The 19,132-nt window shown below is 41.2% G+C and overlaps 1 protein-coding gene across 8 annotated transcripts in view; it reads left to right on the forward strand.

The window, feature by feature from the left end:
* The window catches only part of LOC122549819 (cytoplasmic dynein 1 intermediate chain 1), a 271,821-nt gene that overhangs the window by 226,038 nt on the left and 26,651 nt on the right, over positions 1 to 19,132 (forward strand). For all 8 annotated transcript variants that reach the window (XM_043689901.1, XM_043689899.1, XM_043689900.1 and 5 more), the window contains exons 13-14: positions 6,913 to 7,046; positions 18,397 to 18,541. In XM_043689901.1, coding sequence (XP_043545836.1) covers positions 6,913 to 7,046; positions 18,397 to 18,541 — 279 coding nt within the window. The remainder of the gene's footprint in view (positions 1 to 6,912; positions 7,047 to 18,396; positions 18,542 to 19,132) is intronic.

Consider the following 19,132-nt stretch of genomic DNA (forward strand, 5'->3'; position numbering starts at 1 on the left):
TCGTGCCCCCCTCGCCCTGTCTTTCCCCTCTCTCGCCCTCTCTCTGTCTCTTTGTGACTCTCTCACTCTCACCCACTGTACTGAGACTTGATTAGAATCACATTCCTTCTGTCATATTCATACTGATGTTAAAATCTTTCCATTTAAGCAATTGTTTCATTGCTCTTCCATTTATATTGCAAATGATTCGAATATAATGGGTCGTAACAGTAATAAATAATGGAAAGTTTATAGCAGTTGCTTTTTAAAGTACAGATTCCACAGCAATGTGAGCGAGGCTGGATATATGAAGTGTTGGAAATCCAGATGTTTTTCTGATTGGGGTGCGCCACTTCACTGTTGGTTTGTAGAAATGAGAGTTTGCAGCCTGGTTTGTCGTTCAAATACATTGAGCAGTTTGAGATTATGTATTTGTACCATAGGAAGCAAACTGACCACAAAGTGCTAGGTCAGGTATATGTTCATGACTCAGTTTCCTTTAATGCTGGAAGTCAGGGGTGGAGGAGTGGAGAGGTATGCATTGGAAGTCAAACCAGTGACATGGGATGGGCTAAAGATGCTATCAATTCTCTATCTGAGCTGGGTGGAAAGTTTGCCCAGCATTCTGGAACCCTGTTTTTATTTCCATTTTTAAAAACAGGTTGAACATTCGTCCTGCTCTCATCACTCAATGTCCTTGTTCTCAACGGCCTAGCCATACTGTTCTGTGCCCCTGTGTCCATCCCCTTTAGCCCATCATACCCTCTGCTAACCTGTGCCTATTTACGCATTTTTGTGGCCCCATTACTCAATGCCAATCCACCCATTTCTAATGGGTCTTGAGAGAGACAGAAACTCTGTGCAAGATAATACACCCTATCCCTCCCATTTACCACCTCTTGACCTTCTATCTCTATGACAATACAGTTATTATCCAGCAGGAACATAACCAGGATGTTACTGTTGGGAAAAAAAATGCATATTCATTGATTTTTTTTTTGAAAAGAAATGTCATACATTGAAATTGCTTCAATTAATCCCTATAGCAAGATAACATTTTCATTCAAAAAGCAATTTGAGCTGTCCATCAATAGGCAACCCATTGTGAAAATGATTGATTTACCAAACAATCGTACTGTGCAAATCCTAAAATGGTTTTATGTGAAAAAACATCCTGGATTAGCTAGAACTGTTGATTTGTAGACTGACTCTTGACAACTTTGCAAGTGTCAGTGAGTTCACTCACTTTATTTTTATGCTGAAGAATTCCTTTTCACAATTTCAAAGGATGCCTTACTTTCACCAAATATAATCTCTGAACCAGATTCAAATGAGTACCTTACCTTTTCAAAGGGGAAAAATCTAAAACATTCCTCCATTTCTCATCACTCACTTCCCCCTCATTCCACCTCCCCATGCCAATCCTGTGCAAAATGATACCATTTATCTATCTCTCATAATCCCTCATATCCTATGCCAGTTTCGTGTCTAATTCTACCCACCGCCTTTATCCCCTTCACCTACCATACTAACTTATTGAATATCCACAAGTACCTATGCATGGAGAAGAAAAAAGTATATTTCTGTTACTTCAATCTCTATCTTGAAGGCTACATTCATTTTAGAAATAGGGTAGCGTCATTCTTTAAAGATTAGGCTTGGACACTTGACAATTCCAAACAGGTTGACGTATCTTGATAAGGCAAAACTGGATGATATTAGTTGATACGGCTTGAGGTTCCTAGGGTTTTGTGCACCTTTTACACAGTCGTTTCAGCAGCTAGCAGTCACAAGGGAAATTTGACCTCCAAACCCAAGGACACCCGACACCACCACAAACCACCCCCCAAGGTAGCCTGAAACAATATCTGAAGGGATACTTCAGCTTTCTAAAGCAGTATCCTGGCTATTCGAAAGAAATGTACCGAGGACAGACCTGGTCTAATCTGCATACTCTGAGTTTCTGATCAGGGAATTTCTAAGTCCAATTAAAGACCATAAGAAATAGGAATGGAAATAAGGCCATTCAGCCCATCGCGTCCACTCCGCCATTCAATCATGGCTGATGGGCATTTCAACATCAAGACATTTTGTCAGTTTAAGATTTAAGTCAAGACGTTTGAATGACACACTGCCTTTGAAAATGCATAAGCTCTAACTATTAGCTGATGAAGGGCTAATGCCCGAAACATTGACTGTTCTGCTCCTTGGATGCTGCCTGACCTGCTGTGCTTTTCCAGCACCACACTCTCGACTCTGATCTCCAGCATCTGTAGTCCTCACTTTCTCCCCACTCCTCCTTGTGTCAAATCCTGCCTCTGAAGTTGAGAAACTCTGAATTTGATAGTGGGACTTAGAATTCCAATTTCTTCCAGGGTTTTCTTAGTCATGGAGACTTTGTCCATCATGCTGAAAATTGGGGCCTTAGTTGCTGCAGCAAATACCTTCTGATTTTAACTGTATTTTAGAAATTAAACGCGTATTTTCTTTTGGTGTTCCTCCCACCCCTCTTTTTTTAATTCAGTTTTTGTTCTCCATTTCTGTGCCTGATTTGATATTGAATTCATCCATGTAGGCTTATACTTACATGATATATTTCAGAATCCTTCAACATGATTTCTGAAAAGAGAGACACATTTGTTTGCCCTGTTTATTCTGAATCCGGATGCCCTGTAGAGCATCATGCACTTTCTATTTGACACATCTAGCAAATTGCCACAAACTTTTTCATGGAGATTAAACAGGCAAACAGAAGTCTAACTCATGGCAGGTGCTGTTTGATGACAGGTTGCAGGAACTTCTGGTCAATCTGTTTTCAATCACATCATTGTTATTCACACTGCATGATATCAAGTTGGGGAATAAAATTCTACCTTTTCAAGAAAAGACCAAAAAAGGAAATTATGGATACTATAGACTCGTAGGAATGTCGCAGGCAATGCAATTTGTACACATTTTCCCTGAAATTAAAATATATGGTAAATACTTGGCAAAATAATATATTAGGATATATTAAAGCCAGGTAAAGCACTAAAAGCAGAGAGACTAAGTTTAACAGTAATTGTTAAAGAAAAGTAAAATGTTTAGATAGTCGATTGAAGAACCTAGTAATAGATAAAAACATAATTGCCAACTTTCATGTAGTAGGAGAAAGTGAGGGCTGCAGATGCTGGAGATCAGAGTTGAAGAGCATGTTGCTGGAAAAGCACAGCCGGTCAGGCAGCATCTGAGGAGCAGGAGAGTTGACGTTTTGGGCCTAAGCCCTTCATCAGGAAGGGCTTATGCCTGAAACGTCGACTCTCCTGCTCTTTCAGATGTTGCCTGACTGGCTGTGCTTTTCCAGCACCATTTTTCAACTTGCATGTAGTGCAAAATATATAACATCCTGACCATCGTTCTTGGTGTAATATCTTTTCCAATTTAAGTGAAGTATTGAAAATGTAATAGCCTTGCTATTCTTGTGTTTTATATTGAATCTGTACTGTGAAAATCCTGCCCTATCCTCTAATTAATTAAGTGCAGAATTTAGAATGTAATGTTTTAATTTTGGGTTAAGCACAATATATTATTTAAAATCTGTTTTCCAGATGGAATCTGATTATTTCACTTTTGTTTGTTTCCCATGCCATAGGATTGTAAAGTGTTTAGTTAATTAAGAAAATGTGATTCAATCATTCTCTGTCCTTCTTTAGCAGTCCTTTAAGATGAAGGATGACTTAATTCCACTGTGGAGTTGTGGGTCCTGAAGTGATGAAAGAGTTCAATTCTGGATCCACACATTCTGCCACAGGTGGAGAGGTGATATCTGAAGGGGCAGATGGGTGGGATGTTGAAGATGGTTGGCACTTTTTGTGATTGCTGCTGCTTCAGTTTGGCCATCTTTGGTAAGTGATTCCACTGAGTTCCAGTGGGATTTTGTGTTTTTCAGGAGGCTTTTTCTCTGTCCTCCTGGTAGCTGCTTGATTTAACATAGCTTGAAGTAGAGATCTTCTTTTGAAAGTATGATTCAAGCATACAGACAAGCTAGTCTGCTGAACACAGCTGATTGACAGGGAATCTTGATATTGGAGTTGTTGGTCTGAGTAAAGACACTGTTATTAAAGTGCCTGTCCTGTCATTGGATTTCCAGAATTTTGCAGAGGCGTCACTGGTCAGAGCTCATTGGAAGGAGTACTTCAAGGATTTCCTCAACAAGGTCCTTGATCTGGGTGACCTTGACCTTCTTTAAAGACCACAAATTCCCCTCCCACATGGTGGTTGATGCCCTCCAAGGCATCTCATCCATGTCCCACACCTCCACCCTCAAACCCCACCCCTCCAACCGCAACAAGGACAGAACCCCCCCGAACCTCAACTTCCACCCCACCAACCTCCGTATACATCGCATCATCCACCAACATCTCCTCTACCTACAAATGGACCCCACCACCAGGATATATTTCCCTTCCCACCCCTATCCACTTTCCGTAAAGACCGTTTCCTCCACAACTACCTCGTCAGGTCCACACCCAACAATCCACCCTCCCGTCCTGATACTTTCCCCTGCCACTGCAAGAATTACAAAACCTGCACCCACACCTCACCCCTCACCTCCATCTAAGGCCCCAAAGGAGCCTTCCACATCCATCAAAGTTTCACCTGCAGTTTCACCCATGTCATTTATTGTATCCGTTGGTCCCGATACACACTCCTCTGCACTGGACGCCTCCTCGCAGAGCGCTTCAGGGAGCATCTCTGTGATAACTGCACCAATCAACCCCACTGCTCTGTGGCTGAACATTTCAACTCCCCCACCCTAGCCCCCCCACTCTGCTGAGGACATGCAGGTCTTGGGCCTCCTCCATCACCACTCCCTCACCACCGACACCTGGAAGAAGAATGCCTCATCTTTTGCCTCAGAACCCTTCAAACCCAGGGCATCAATGTGGACTTCACCAGTTTCCTCATTTCCCCTCCCCTTCCCCCTCTATCCCACCCCCCCCGCCCCCCAAGCTTACCCCAGTTCCAACCTTCCAGCTTAGCGCCATCCTCATGACCTGTCCCACCTGTCAATCTTCCTTCCCACCTATCTGCTCCACCCTCCTCTACGACCTTTACCCCTTCCTCCATCCACCTATTGCACTCCCAGCTACCTTCTCCCCAGCTCCACACCCCCTCCCATTTCTCTCTCCACCCCCGAGACTTCCAGCCTGATTCCTGATTAAGGACTTCTGCCCGAAACTCCTCGATTCTCCTGCTCCTCGGATGCTGCCTTACCTGCTGTGCATTTCCAGCACCATTCTAATCTTGACTCACATTCCATAGCATGTTATCTGCCACTATCTCAACACACCCCCAGGCCCATGTGAGGTTGAAAGGGCCTTCTGACAGCTGAGAGCCAACAAGGCTGATGGTGCAAGTAGAATCCCTGCCAAAATATTGAAATGCGGAGAGAAACACACTTGGCACAAATGATTTTCTCCTATCTGAAGGAGTAGAGCATGCCAGCAAATTTGAGATGTTGTAGTTCTTGCCATCTTTCTCAAAAATGAGACAGATTGCAATAACTGTGAAGGGGCATTCCTGCTGTTCACCACAGGGAAAAGTAATTGTGAAAAATCCTCCTCAATTGGCTTCTCCAAATGGCTGAACAGCTTCTACTGGAGTTGCAATGTGGACTCCATCTATCAAGCAATACAGTGGACATGATGTTCACAACAGGTCAAATCCAAGAAAATATAGAGCAAAGCAGCAATATCTACACATAAATGTCTTCAAAGGCCTTTAGCCAAGGTAGTGAGTAGTGAGTTATAGACTGGGTTCAGTCTCCTATGTGTGCTAAATTAACTAAGCTATTGCTCTTGGACAGTGGTCAGTACTGAGGGAGTGCTGCACTGTCAGAGGGTCAGTACTGAGGGAGTGCTATACAGACCACAGAGATGTCCTGAGAATCCTTGGATCAGAGAGGAAAAATCAACAGTTGGTGGCACGGTGGCTCAGTGGTTAGCACTGCTGCCTCACAGCGCCAGGGACCCAGGTTCGATTGCAGCCTCTGGTGACTGTCTGTATGGAGTTTGCCCATTCTCCATGTTTCTGCGTGGGTTTCCTCTGGGTGCTCTGGTTTCCTCCCATAGTCCAATGATGTGCCGGTCAGGTGAATTGGCCATGCTAAATTGGTCATGGGCAAATACAGGGTAGGGGAATGGGACTGGGTGGGTTATTTTTCAGAGGTTTGGTGTGGACTTGTTGGGCTGAGGGCCTGTTTCCATACTGTAGGGAATCTAATCTATTTCACACCCTTGATTAATATTCAACTCTAACAGAAAGTGCACTTGTGTGGATGTCTGATGACGACAGTGTAATAAGTTCCATAGCTAGATACCATACTGCGACATGTTAATTTGATGTTTGAAGCTTCAAAATTCTTCCCAAAATAGAGATGAATGTGTACACAGGGAATCAAATGTGAACTGATGGAGTTGCAAGAGGACCTATTTTTAATTATTGTCACTGTGTGTGGTCTCCCTGTGTGTGCATCTCTTGAACTCCCTTGCATCTCCTTAGCAACATAGCCCATATTACCTGTTTGATCCCATTTGCTGACTTACAAAGTGAGTATATCTCTAAACATATTATCTCTGAGCTGAAACACTAAGGCCAATTCTTAATATGCATATAGCCCTAATCAGCATTTATTAGCTGGAAAATAAGTTGTTGACTTGTCTACCAAGTATAAGCTTAAACATGCATTCTGGTGCCCAAAATATTGGATCATCTTCCACACAATGGACCCATATGCTGCAATCTATCATAAGTTTGAGATACTTCCTGTAGGTTTCATGTTTACAGTTTGACAGCTTGTGTCATCCATAGTTTTCAGGTGCAAAAAAATGAGAGGGAAAATAACTTGAATCTACATGCTAACAATTTTTCTTTCTTTCTTTCCTCCTCTAGGAGAATATGGAGCTAGTTTACAACAAGTCAAAGCCTGTAGCTGTCACCAGCATGGCTTTCCCAACAGGAGATGTCAACAATTTTGTTGTAGGAAGTGAGGAGGGTATGATTTATACGGCATGTCGACATGGCAGGTAATGTTTAGAACAATGTATTGTTTTTTGTGCAGGCTATTCTAGTATAATGGGGCTGCAAAAATTTAAGTGCCCATTAAGAACAAATTTGGAACTTTTATTGGATAATAATTTTTGATGAGGTTTAACAAACCTCAATTATGCTGAATCGTTTTGACTGCCAGGAACTTATCTTACAACATAAAGTCAATATGCTAGAATATCGGCTCCTTTAGTTTTAATGAAGTAAATAACAGCTGTATTTTACTGACATCAATGGCATTCACGATTGACCATAACCTATTTTGAAGACATGACACAAATGTACTTTACAGGTGTTTTATAAAACTCTTTAAGATACTATGCCAAACAAGATGATATGAGAGCAAAATGGCCAAATAGTTAATCAGAGGTATTTCTAAAACGCTCTGTAATGTAAGTTTTGGGCATAAAGTTTGGTGCCGAGGCAGATGAAGGCCACAGCCACTTGTGAGGAAGTGATTAAAGTTGGAGATGTTCAATAGACCAGAATTAGAGGAGTATAAAACCTCAGAATTAATGGACTGGGGAGGATTAAAAAGAATGACCGATGTATGGTATTGGCAATATTTAAAAGCAAAGATGAGAACTTTTTAAAAATTTACATTTTAAAATCCAGGAGCCAGTGTAGGATATGGCGCACAGGCATGATAATTGAAAGGCCTTGGCATGAGTAAGGTTATGCATGAATAAGGTAACTCATCAAAATTGAGTTTTTGATTACCTCAATTTTACATGTGGCAAGTTAGTCAGATGCAAACTGGAAAAATCAGGAGGTTGGCAATGCATGAATGAGGGTTAGTTGAAGCTATGACCTGGAAATTGATGATCATGCTAATAATGTGGATATATTGTTGAAAGCTCAGGCCAAGGATACATATGCTGCCAAGGCTCTGAGCAGTCTTGATTAGAACATAATGTTTGCCAGGAAGTAGGTCTAGAGCAGGAAGCAGGAACTGAATGGTTTTTGTCTTCCACCTTGGCAGGGGATGATCTGTGAAATGAATCTGTAGAATATCTTGGTGACAATTTCCTGGAGTAGTACATCATTGAACCAACTAAGGATAATGCTGGTTTAGATATACTGTTCTGCAAAGGTGTAAAGTTAATTAATAATCTTCCAGATAAAAGATCTGGGAAATAGTGATCATGTTAATCAATGAATTGCAATTAAATTCCATATTTAGTTTGAAAGTGCAATTCTTCAGTCCCAAATGTGCATCTTAAAGTTACTTGTGTAAATATGAGGGGCGAACAGACTTCGGTTGATTTAGATAAAGAAACAGTAAGATTTGATGACAAGAAAAATCTATGGATGCAACTCCACATGCATTAGGTGGTCTTCGATAACTCAGAAGTGACTGAAAGCAACACCCAGGCCCTGGAAGGTTCAGCTGGATGTGAGATTCAGGAGTCGGGGAGGAGGGGTAGCCTTCCCTCCTCAATTGTTTCTCTCAGCTGTTGCTCCTTTGCCACCTGCAGGCCAGCCCTCTCCAGCAGCTGAGCTGCCCAGGGAGGGAAGAACCCTATCCAGAACTTGGGACAACGTATCCAGGGACCAGCACCACTGCGCCTCTGACCCCTTCCCAATTTGTTACTCCTTGTCTTCCTCCTTGTTCATGTTCCAGGCATGGAGACATAGTCTGCTGGCTCTGGGAAACCTGTCCACCCTTCAACTGCGAAGACACCATTTGGGAAGAGCAGCTCCTTATCATGAGCCCCAGCCTCCCTGGTGCCCTGAGACAAACCTTTTCTGATTCCCTTTTGACTCCACTCACCTCATCCTCCAGAGAGTGGAGCAATGTCAGCAGCACATGCAGTTGCAGTAGGACTTGACTGTACATGCACTGCTACTGCTGTCACTGCACACAGAAGATAGTGTCAGCAGCACAGGAGCATCGTGGCATGTGCAGGAGCAGCTACACGTGTACAGATGTTTCTGCAGCCTGTCATGGCCAGCTCATAGCATGGCCATCATCTACAGTATACAGGGACCATTTTGCATTACGAACAATTACCCTGGATAAACAAAACAGTGGAGAACAATAAACAATTCAGAATGTTCAACAAAAATATATTCCATTGAAGAGGCAAATGCTGGACAGGAAAGATCTACCTTTGGAAGTTAATATTGGGTCTGAGTTAAGAGGTTTGCAATTTTGCAAAGAAGGCTAGAAAGCCTTACGACTGGGAATGTTCTGGAAGCCAATTGGGAGCTACCAAAAATTTTACAGAACAGAAAAATTGGAAGTGGGCAGCACGGTGGTACAGTGGTTAGCACTGCTGCCTCACAGCACCAGAGACCCGGGTTCAATTCCAGCCTCAGGCGACTGACTGTGTGGAGTTTGCACATTCTCCCCGTGTTTGCGTGGGTTTCCTCCGGGTGCTCCGGTTTCCTCCCACAGTCCAAAAATGTGCAGGTTAGGTGAATTGGCCATGCTAAATTGCCCGTAGTGATAGGTGAAGGGGTAAATGTAGGGGGAATGTGTCTGGGTGGGTTGCACTTCAGCGGGTTGGTGTGGACTTGTTGGGCCGAAGGGCCTGTTTCCACACTGTAAGTAATCTAATCTAATCTAACTAGGAATTTAATGTAGGTTGGAATAGAATTTATAAATAACTGAAAAAAGTAAGTAAAATCAATATTAGATCCTTAGAGGTTGCCACAAGTGACATTTCTATGGATATGAGATGGCAGAGATATTGAAGAAACTGTCTTCACAGTACAAAACACACATTATATTTCAGAAGCAGAAGGTACTCAGGGGCTATTAAGAGTGAAGAAATTATTGTAATTAATGTGAGCAGAGAAAATTACTGTGGAGAAAACTTAGAGCTAAACAAATTCCCAGATATTGAAAGCCTAATCCTAGGATTCCAAAAGAGAAAACTCTCAAACTATAGACTTGCCTGGTAATGATTTTGCAAAATTCATTAGATTCTGGAATGGTCCTAAGGGACTGGAAGTTAGCTAGACATAATGGCCTAGATTTTCCATGTCCAGATATTCAATTCTGCAGTGCAGATGGGAGTTATGTATGTGACCTGCAGAATCCCTGACATAATTGACTTAGGGAAATTGATGATTCCAATGTGAAATTCCCCTTCTCCTGGAAGCCTCCAAAAATATTTGTTTAAATCTGAACTTTTGGATGGTTTCACTGCAGTGAAGTTAATAATCACTCAGGAAGAGGTAGACAATTAAAATCTAATCTAACTACTGGGTAACTATTAAGTTGACCCCTCAACTGGCCCCACACACCCAATGATTACCCCCCAGCCCCCCGATCCCTTCCAACCCTGTTCAGGGGATTATCAAGTCAAGGCTTGAGACGTATTCTTTCCTTTTAGGAATAGGCTGTTAGTTATCATGCGGAGTGTTTAGTATTGTCATTCATGAAACAAGTATTTATGCATTTTGGAGCAGAAAACTGCCCAATCTCAAGTGCCTTAACAGACTCATACCATGTACAGCTTTACATTCTGTCAATAATCACGGGTACACCAGAACTTAATGCAGTTCAACAATGAGCCATCTTTTTCAATATCTATGCAGAAACATTATACACGAATTCAACTAGAAAAATGATTGAGTAAATCTGTAAAGATAGCTTTCAGAACAACAATAGGCAAAGGTCTTATTAGTCCTTTCAGCCTGCCCTAATTGACATACTTTGTGCAATGCAGTATGTACACTCTTTATCTCTCCTGAAAACCTGATAAACGTAAAAAGTCAAATTTACAACCCAGGCAAATTGAAATTGAGGGGCTGTAGAAAGTTAAATTTTGTGATATGAATAATCATTAGTGGTACCAAACTGGAAGTTTCGTTCAAAACCGGCAGATTTTGTTGAAGCTTTTCATGTTGCACACTCAGCTCAATTCTCCTTTCATACAATATAGGTGGTGGTTTTCTCTTTAAATTAGTATTCTTGTGAATTGTCCTGATGAGTGCAAAACAAAAAGCTTCAACAAATGTGTCTCTCCTTTTTTTTCAACAATACTAATGAAAATTAATGTGTCAGCAAACTGTCGCTCAGAATGTGCTCAATAATAGCTAAAAATCTCACAACCCCAGGTTATAGTCCAACAGGTTTATTTGGAAGCACTAACTTTTGGAACACTGCTCCTTCATCACCTGGTGCTAGTGTGCTTCCAAATAAACCTGTTGGACTATAACCTGGAGTTATGTGATTTTTAACTTTGTCCACCCCAGTCCAACACCAGCATGTCCACATCTCAATGATAGCATATGTAACAGGAATAGTAGTAACATTCGTGAACTTAATTTTGGCCCCTTTAATGTATCTAAAATATAATTTGTCAACATTTCTAATGAAGTTGCAGCTAATGTGGTGTTTGATGGTGAATTCAATAAATAGAACATAGAACAGTACAGCACAGAACAGGCCCTTCAGCCCACGATGTTGTGCCGACCACTGACCTTCATGTATGCACCCTCAAATTTCTGTGACCATATGCATGTCCAGTAGTCTCTTAAATGTCCCCAATGACCTTGCTTCCAAAACTGCTGCTGGCAAAGCATTCCATGCTTTCTCAACTCTGTGTAAAGAACCCGCCTCTGACATCCCCTCTATACTTTCCTCCAACCAGCTTAAAACTATGACCCCTCGTATTAGTCATTTCTGCCCTGGGAAATAGTCTCTGGCTATTGACTCTATCTATGCCTCTCATTATCTTGTATACCTCAATTCAATCCCCCTGTTAATGAAAGCCAAAACACCATATGCTTTCTTAACAACCCTGTCTGCTTGGGTGCCCATTGTAACGGATCTATGTACCTGCACACCAAGATCTCTCTGTTACTTCACACTGCCAAGAATCCTATCCTTAATCCTGTATTCAAATTCGACCTTCCAAAATGCATCACCTCGCATTTATCCAGGTTGAACTCCATCTGCCACCTCTCAGCCCATCTCTGCATCCTGTCAATGTCCCGCTGCAGCCTACAACAGCCCTCTATACTGTCAACACCTCCAACCTTTGTGTCGTCTGCAAACTTGCTGACCCATCCTTCAATCCCCTCATCCAAGTCATTAATAAAAATAATAAAAATTACAAACAATTATGTTACAAGATTTCAAACTTGTTTCACCATCTACCTAGTAATTATAAATGAAAATTCTACAAACTGAATAGGCCACAACTGAACAATGTACTGTTGATTTATTGCATAAGCTTAATTATTCCATTGTCTGTTTAACTGTTTTCAAATATTTGGCTTTGAAAAGGCATATTTCAAAAGCTTCTAAGACGTCAAACTTTGTGTACTTAAATATTTCAGTAATAATTGCTTCCATTCTGTGACACTACTTCGAGTTATGGATATTTAACTATGGTGACACCTGAATCCAGAACTGTCAGCTCCAGTTCTCTGCTGCAAGTTGTCCTAGTGACTGCTGTTGTCTTCAGATAGCACTCTCCCCAATTTTAATGCATTGCTCTACAGGAACTGTCTGTAACAGAATATTAAAGTTGCAAGTGTTTCTTTGGATGTAACCTCATGCTGCTTCACTGCATTTTCGAGAAACAGATTGCAGACTGATTCTGAGAGCAATCTGGAAATAGTTTTCTGTTTAACCTCAAAAACAAAACTATATAAGATAGGAAGATTCAACCGGAATTTAAAAGTTTTGATTTGTATAGAAATGTCCTGAAATTGCCTTTTACGTCTATTCAATGTGTGCAAAACTGGTTTCGTAACATTAACTTTGTACTGCCATTAATGCTCAAATATTGTTTGTGCAGGAAATGGTGCACTAATGATAATTACTCAACAGTTCAGTTTGTGATTTATCAGGCTGAACAATCCTAAAAGAGTAGAAACAAATCTCATTTCTACCAAAGCAAAGGGGAAAATATATATTTTATAATGTTCTTTATTCTTTCATGGAACGTGGGCATCACTGGCTGGCATTTATTGCCTATCCCTCATTACCCTTGAGAAGGTGGTCACCTTGAACTACTACAATTCATGAGCTGTAGGTAGCCCCATGATGCCCTTAGGGAGGGAGTTCCATGATTTTGACCCGGCAACAGCGAAGAAAAGGTGATATATTTCTAAAGTCAGGAAGGTGAAAGGAACTTAGAGGTTGTGGTGTTCCAACGTATCTGCTGTCTTTGCCCTCTGGACAGAAGTGACTGAGGGTTTGGAAGGTGCTGGCAAAGGATATTTGGTGAATTTCTGCAGTGCATCATGCAGATAGTAGCAGCAGTGTGTATTGAGCATTAGTGGTGGAGATAGTGGATGTGGTGCAAGTCAAGGAGCTGCTTTGTTCTGAATGGTGTCAAGCTTCATGAGTGTTGATGAATTCCGCTCTATCCAGGCAAGCAGGAAGTATGCCATCACACTTCTGACTTGTGCCTTGTAGATGGTGGACAGGCTATAGGGAGTCAGGAGGTGAGTTACTTGGCGCAGTATTCCTAGCCTCTGAACCGCAGTTGTCACTACAGTACTTGTATGGTGAGTTCAGTTGGTCATGGTAACCCATAGGATGTCAATAATAGGGAATTCAGTGATGGTAACACGACTGACTGTCAAGGCTGGTGATCAATCTGTTATCTGTTGGAGATGCTCATAGCGTGGCATTTATGTGGCATAAATGTTACTTGCCTCTTGTCAGTCCAAGCCTTGGATATTATGCAGGTCTGTTGCATTCGAACAAGGACTGCTTCAGTACCTGAGAAGCTTTGAATTGGGATTGCTTGAATATTTTCTGCAAAATGGATTTAGTATAAAACTATAACAGAACCAGAAATTACTGCAGAAACTCAACAAGCCTGCAAGCATCTGAGGGAAGAAAGTAAAGTTAGGATTTCAATTCTGGTGACTCTTCATCAGAATTCAGTTCAACTCAGAACAACTGAGTTCTGATGAAGAGTCACTGGACTGTCTGTGCATTTGATGGGTGAAACTGCGGGATCCATTGTTAGCTGGACATGGAGGTGTGACTTGTTTTAAAAAAAAGTTGATGCTGACCAAAGACAAACAATTGGAAACCTCAGAAGGTCATGTGGAATATGAAGGCTGTGGCCGCTTCATCTGTCATGGAAGTTTAATGATGGTCTGCACTGAATGCAGTGAAAGTCAAACGAATGGTCTGACTGTCCTGCTGATGTTGGGACGTTGGTTGCTGTGGCTCACTACTTGGAAGGCAAAGGCAGATGCAAAGGGACTACAAGCAACTGCAAGCCCAGGAATAGCTGTCGATCACCTTGGAGGATTCGGAGCTTCTAGCTCAGGAAGACGTTACAGCTGTAGAGCCCTGCAAGAGAGTGTAGCCCACAGGATACTTAGAGTTTTTCAATTGCAATGCCATTTCCTGGAGACAAGCGGGGTGCAGTATCAACACAAGCTCTGTGCATCTCTGTGATGGAACTATGCCAGATGCTGGAGTCCAAAGCCATCCTCTTACTGGTGGCTACAGAGGTGAGGGCTGTTTGAACCTCTTTGTGACTGGCTGTTTTCAGGGAGAAGTGAGTGACCCGTGTGGGACCTTAGTTGTACATATAATTACATCAGGAAAGTGACTGTTCATTTGTACAAGATCACATTAATTCATTTTGTTTCCTGATGACAAGGTCAGTGTTGCAGCCTGAGCGGTAGGATTTGGAAACAAAACTAACTTCCCCCAAGGTATGAAGTGCCACTGATAGCCCACACATGGCACTGAGTGGACCATATTACAAAACTCTAGAATTCATCTTGTATGAAAGATAAATGTTCAAATGATCCGTGATTACTAGTTAATGGAGGTGTGTGCCCACTACCCTGATAGCTGCCATGACTCCTGCATCTTGGAGCTCTCACGTGAAGATGGTGCATTTGAGGGTCCAGGTGCTTTGTAAGGCTGGTTTCTGGGGTACAAAGGCTAACCATGGCTGATAACACAATTGTGCAACCCCTGGAGCACAGATACAACGCTATCTGAGCTTCAACCAGGGCCATGGTGAAAGGGAGGATAGGCCGCCTCCTCTGTTTGAACCAGTGTGGGCAAGTTGTTGAATGGATTAAGTTGGGCAGCTCCTTAGGGGGTTATGATTTTCACGGCCCTATTGTGCCTTGATTGTGGTATGTTTCTTTGGGAACAGTTGCTAATGCTGAACAAAACAAAGTAAATATGTATTATTTTGGTGAAAGGGAATTTGTGTTTCAATACTTCAGCACATATTGGAATAACCTTCTGATGAAAGTATTTTGTAAGTTCTTGATGTGTGAATTTTGTAATAACATTAATTAATTTGGAAAAAGTTCTGAATAGTTTTATTTTTGTGGTCCAAGGATGGAGAGTTAGAATATTTTATGAGAAAATGAAGACTTTTTTCTTCATTCCTCCTGTGCTCCTGCCCACCCTTTCAAATGGTAATTTCAAATTGATGATGCTCTCCTCAGTCCCCAATCACTGATCTCTAATACAAGGAAATAAATAGCAGTAGTTTTTTTTTAAATCAGCTTATCAGAATCCCTCATTATTTTAAAAACATTTATGAATACTAAACTCCTTTTGCTATGATGGAAATAATCCCCATATTTTAAATTGCAGCTTAGTCTATGTTGAAAGATTAACTTAGAGCTGCATATATGGATTCAGGTTGTCAGAATTTAATCTCCCTGGTGTGCTGTGAATTAGCTATTGTAGTTTTAGTCTTTTTTTTCATTCTTTGTATGCACTACCATCACTAAAATCAAGATAAATTTGCCTCGGCCCTCAGTTTGCTGTTTTAATTACTTAAACTGCACAGTCCCCAGTTATCAAAACAGTAGAAATGCTTTTTAACATTATCAACCCTACCCCCTCATTGAACACCTGTCTTCCTTAACTTTCACTATTCTAAGGAACTTTATCCTGTTTATCTAGTCCTCAAAAAGAAATTAGGTTATTCCTAGCATCAGCCGGGTGAATCACCTCCTTTAAAACAAATGGCATCAAACATAGCACACCTTTTACTGTGACATTACCAATCAATAACATAGGACTGTATCTTACATTACTTTTGGCTTAAGTGTTGGTTTTGTTGAGTTTTTTTTTAGTGGATTTCCTCAAAACCCTCCTCAAATAAACCACCCTTGACCTTGCAAACTGCCTCATTTCCAACCTCCAATCCTACTCCAAACTTCTTAAATACATGGCTACCTCCCAGATCTGTGCCAGTGTTGCTGGAAGTTCACGATTGTATCCCTCCAATTGGGTTTTGCCCCCTGCCCTACTACCATAACAGCTTTTTTAAAAAGGTCTTGTAGAGTCAGAGTTATACAGCACAGAAATTACAAATGTCACCCAATATAACTGACTGTGGTAAACTATCCCAACTCTCTTTTTAACCTATCTGCAGCCTTAACATGATTGCCCATTCTATCCTTCAATAGCTCTCCTGTTCAGCTGGGTGGACCTCCCCTTCCCTGGTTCTATTTTTATCCATCAAGTTGTGGCCAGAGAATCACCTGCAGTGACTTCCATTTTCACTCCCATGCATTGCCTCTGATGTCTCTGAGGATTTGTCTTTAAGAGTCCACTATTTCTCACCTATATGCTGGTCCTTAATGATAACAAATGAAAGTTCAATGTTAGTTTGTACATTTATACTGACATCACCACTAACTCTCTGGACCTTTGTCCTGTTTGATTTGTCAGACTTTTCTTTGACATCAAGTACTTGATGAACAGACTGAATTTTGAGAATACCAAATCTATTGTCTTTGGAACTCTCCACAAGTTCTGTTCTCCAGCCACAGACTGCAGCCTTCACCCTGGCCACTGTCATTTGCTGAATCAGATTCAAAATTGAATTTGACCCTCAAATGAGCTTCTGATTGCACCTTCTAGATCACCAAGTTTATGGACCACCAGCTCCCATAACGTTACTGGACTCCACTCTGGCCTTGGCTGATCTGCTTACATAGTGTGCTTTTTAACCTCTGAATTTTACTATTCCAATGATCAGCTGTCCATCCCAATAATTTTTAAGGTCATCCAAAATTCTTAAGCTCATACTACAATGTGTGCCATGTCCAGTTCATCTCTTTGTGTTTTCTGTTCTAGATTTTAAAATTCCTGTCCTTGTTTTAAAATCCTTCCATGCCCTTGTCTCTCCTTATATCTGTGATTTCCTGCAGTCCTGTTAGGCTGAGATCTGTCTCTCGTTCTCCAGTTTCACCAGGTACAAGTCCTGATTTACATTGCTGCATCATCAGTGGCTACATTTTCAACTGTCCCAACCTCAGGGGTTTCCTCCTCCTGTAATTCTTTCTCCTCCTTTAAGATGTTCCTTAAAACCTACCCTGAGCAAACCTTTGGTTATCTGTGCTGATCTCTTCTTATGTGACATGATTTCAAGCTTGGTTTGATAATTCTGTTTTATGAGGCACTTTAGGTGTTTTGTACATTAAAGGTGCTGTATAAATGTATGTTGTTGACATTAGCCTGACTGGTCTATAGATGACTGGTCACAACATTCACTGTTTCCCACAGGACTGTGTGCTGACCTCCAGGGAAGTCAGAAGGAATTCCTGTATTCTTTCATTTCTATTTATTCATCAACATCAATTTCCAGTGTTTTGATGGCACCAACAGGGACAGCAGATAGGAACTCCGCCACCCACAAATTTCCCCTCAAAGCCACTCACCATCCTGACTTGGAAATTTATCACTGTCGTTGGATCAAATTCCTAAAACACATACTCTAGCAACATTGTGGGTATATCACTGTTGGGCATTCCTGGGTAGACCAAGTTTTAGCATCATTAAGGTTGTGCCCACCCTAAATGATTGAAACACAGCATTCCATGCTGCAGTTTTCAAGTTAGTTTCTCTTGGAGCAACCAAACATGGAGCTATGCTGCCACTTTTACAGGCAAGGTTGTTTTTGTTCTGTTCTAGTCGTTTGACATAATCACTTCGCTAAACACAGGCATCTCACACTTTCATGAAAAATTATTATAATCAATGATATTTCTTGAGATAATCCTGCAGAGTTCAACTCCTCCCAAAAGTAATTTATTGTTTATGTGACTTAAAACACTCTGTAATTGATTTGCTTTTTTTATATCAATTGGAATATTTGCTTAGCTATACCATAAACTGACCTGTCAGTGAGTCCTTGCCACTATATCCAAAGTTGCTGAGCTATAATTCTACCTTCTGGATAATACATGTGATGAGCTGAAACAACCGAACTATCATTATGATCTCTCAACTGCTGAACCAAGGGGAAAAGTAGGGCCAATTAAGGCATAACTAATAGATGTTAGATTACGAGGATGTATCTTAAAGAATTTGTATTAATTTGACAAATGAACCTAAAACCTGTTTTCCAGTAAGGCTGGTATTGGTGAAATGTTCGAGGGTCATCAGGGTCCAGTGACTGGTATCAACTGCCACATGGCTGTGGGACAGATTGATTTCTCACATCTGTTTGTCACCTCTTCCTTTGATTGGACAGTTAAATTGTGGACAACAAAGGTAAGAAATACTTCCATGTACCCAGTGCTTTCAGATTAGGATGGATGATATTGTTACACAGTTCCACTCTAAGCCTTAAATTTTATTACTAGGCTTTTCAATTAATTTGAAAAACCAGTGATTTATTCACACTTTACATCATCAGCATTCATATGATCCAAGATACTCTGTTTGTCCTATTTGTATAATGCTGATATTCTCAGCTGTTATTTTCTGAAATGTATGCATATATATTTAAAGCTTATTTCTTTATCCTGAGATGTTTTTGACCAGTATGCACTGCAAAGCTTTAACATTAATAATATTGTACCTCTGTTTCTTCCGCTGTCCCCTACTTCCAACATTAAAAATGACAAGTGGGGGACAGATGATTTACAAGATGATTAGGGGTTTAGATAGGGTCGACAGTGAGAATCTTTTTCCACGTATGGAGTCCGCTATTACAAGGGGGCATAGCTTTAAATTAAGGGGGGGTAGGTATAGGACAGATGTTAGGGGTAGGTTCTTTACTCAGCGAGTCGTGAGTTCATGGAATGCCCTGCCAGTAGCAGTGGTGGACTCTCCCTCATTATGGGCATTTAAGTGGGCATT

The sequence above is a fragment of the Chiloscyllium plagiosum genome, chromosome 5 (assembly GCF_004010195.1).
Source record: "Chiloscyllium plagiosum isolate BGI_BamShark_2017 chromosome 5, ASM401019v2, whole genome shotgun sequence".
Lineage (NCBI taxonomy): Eukaryota > Metazoa > Chordata > Chondrichthyes > Orectolobiformes > Hemiscylliidae > Chiloscyllium > Chiloscyllium plagiosum.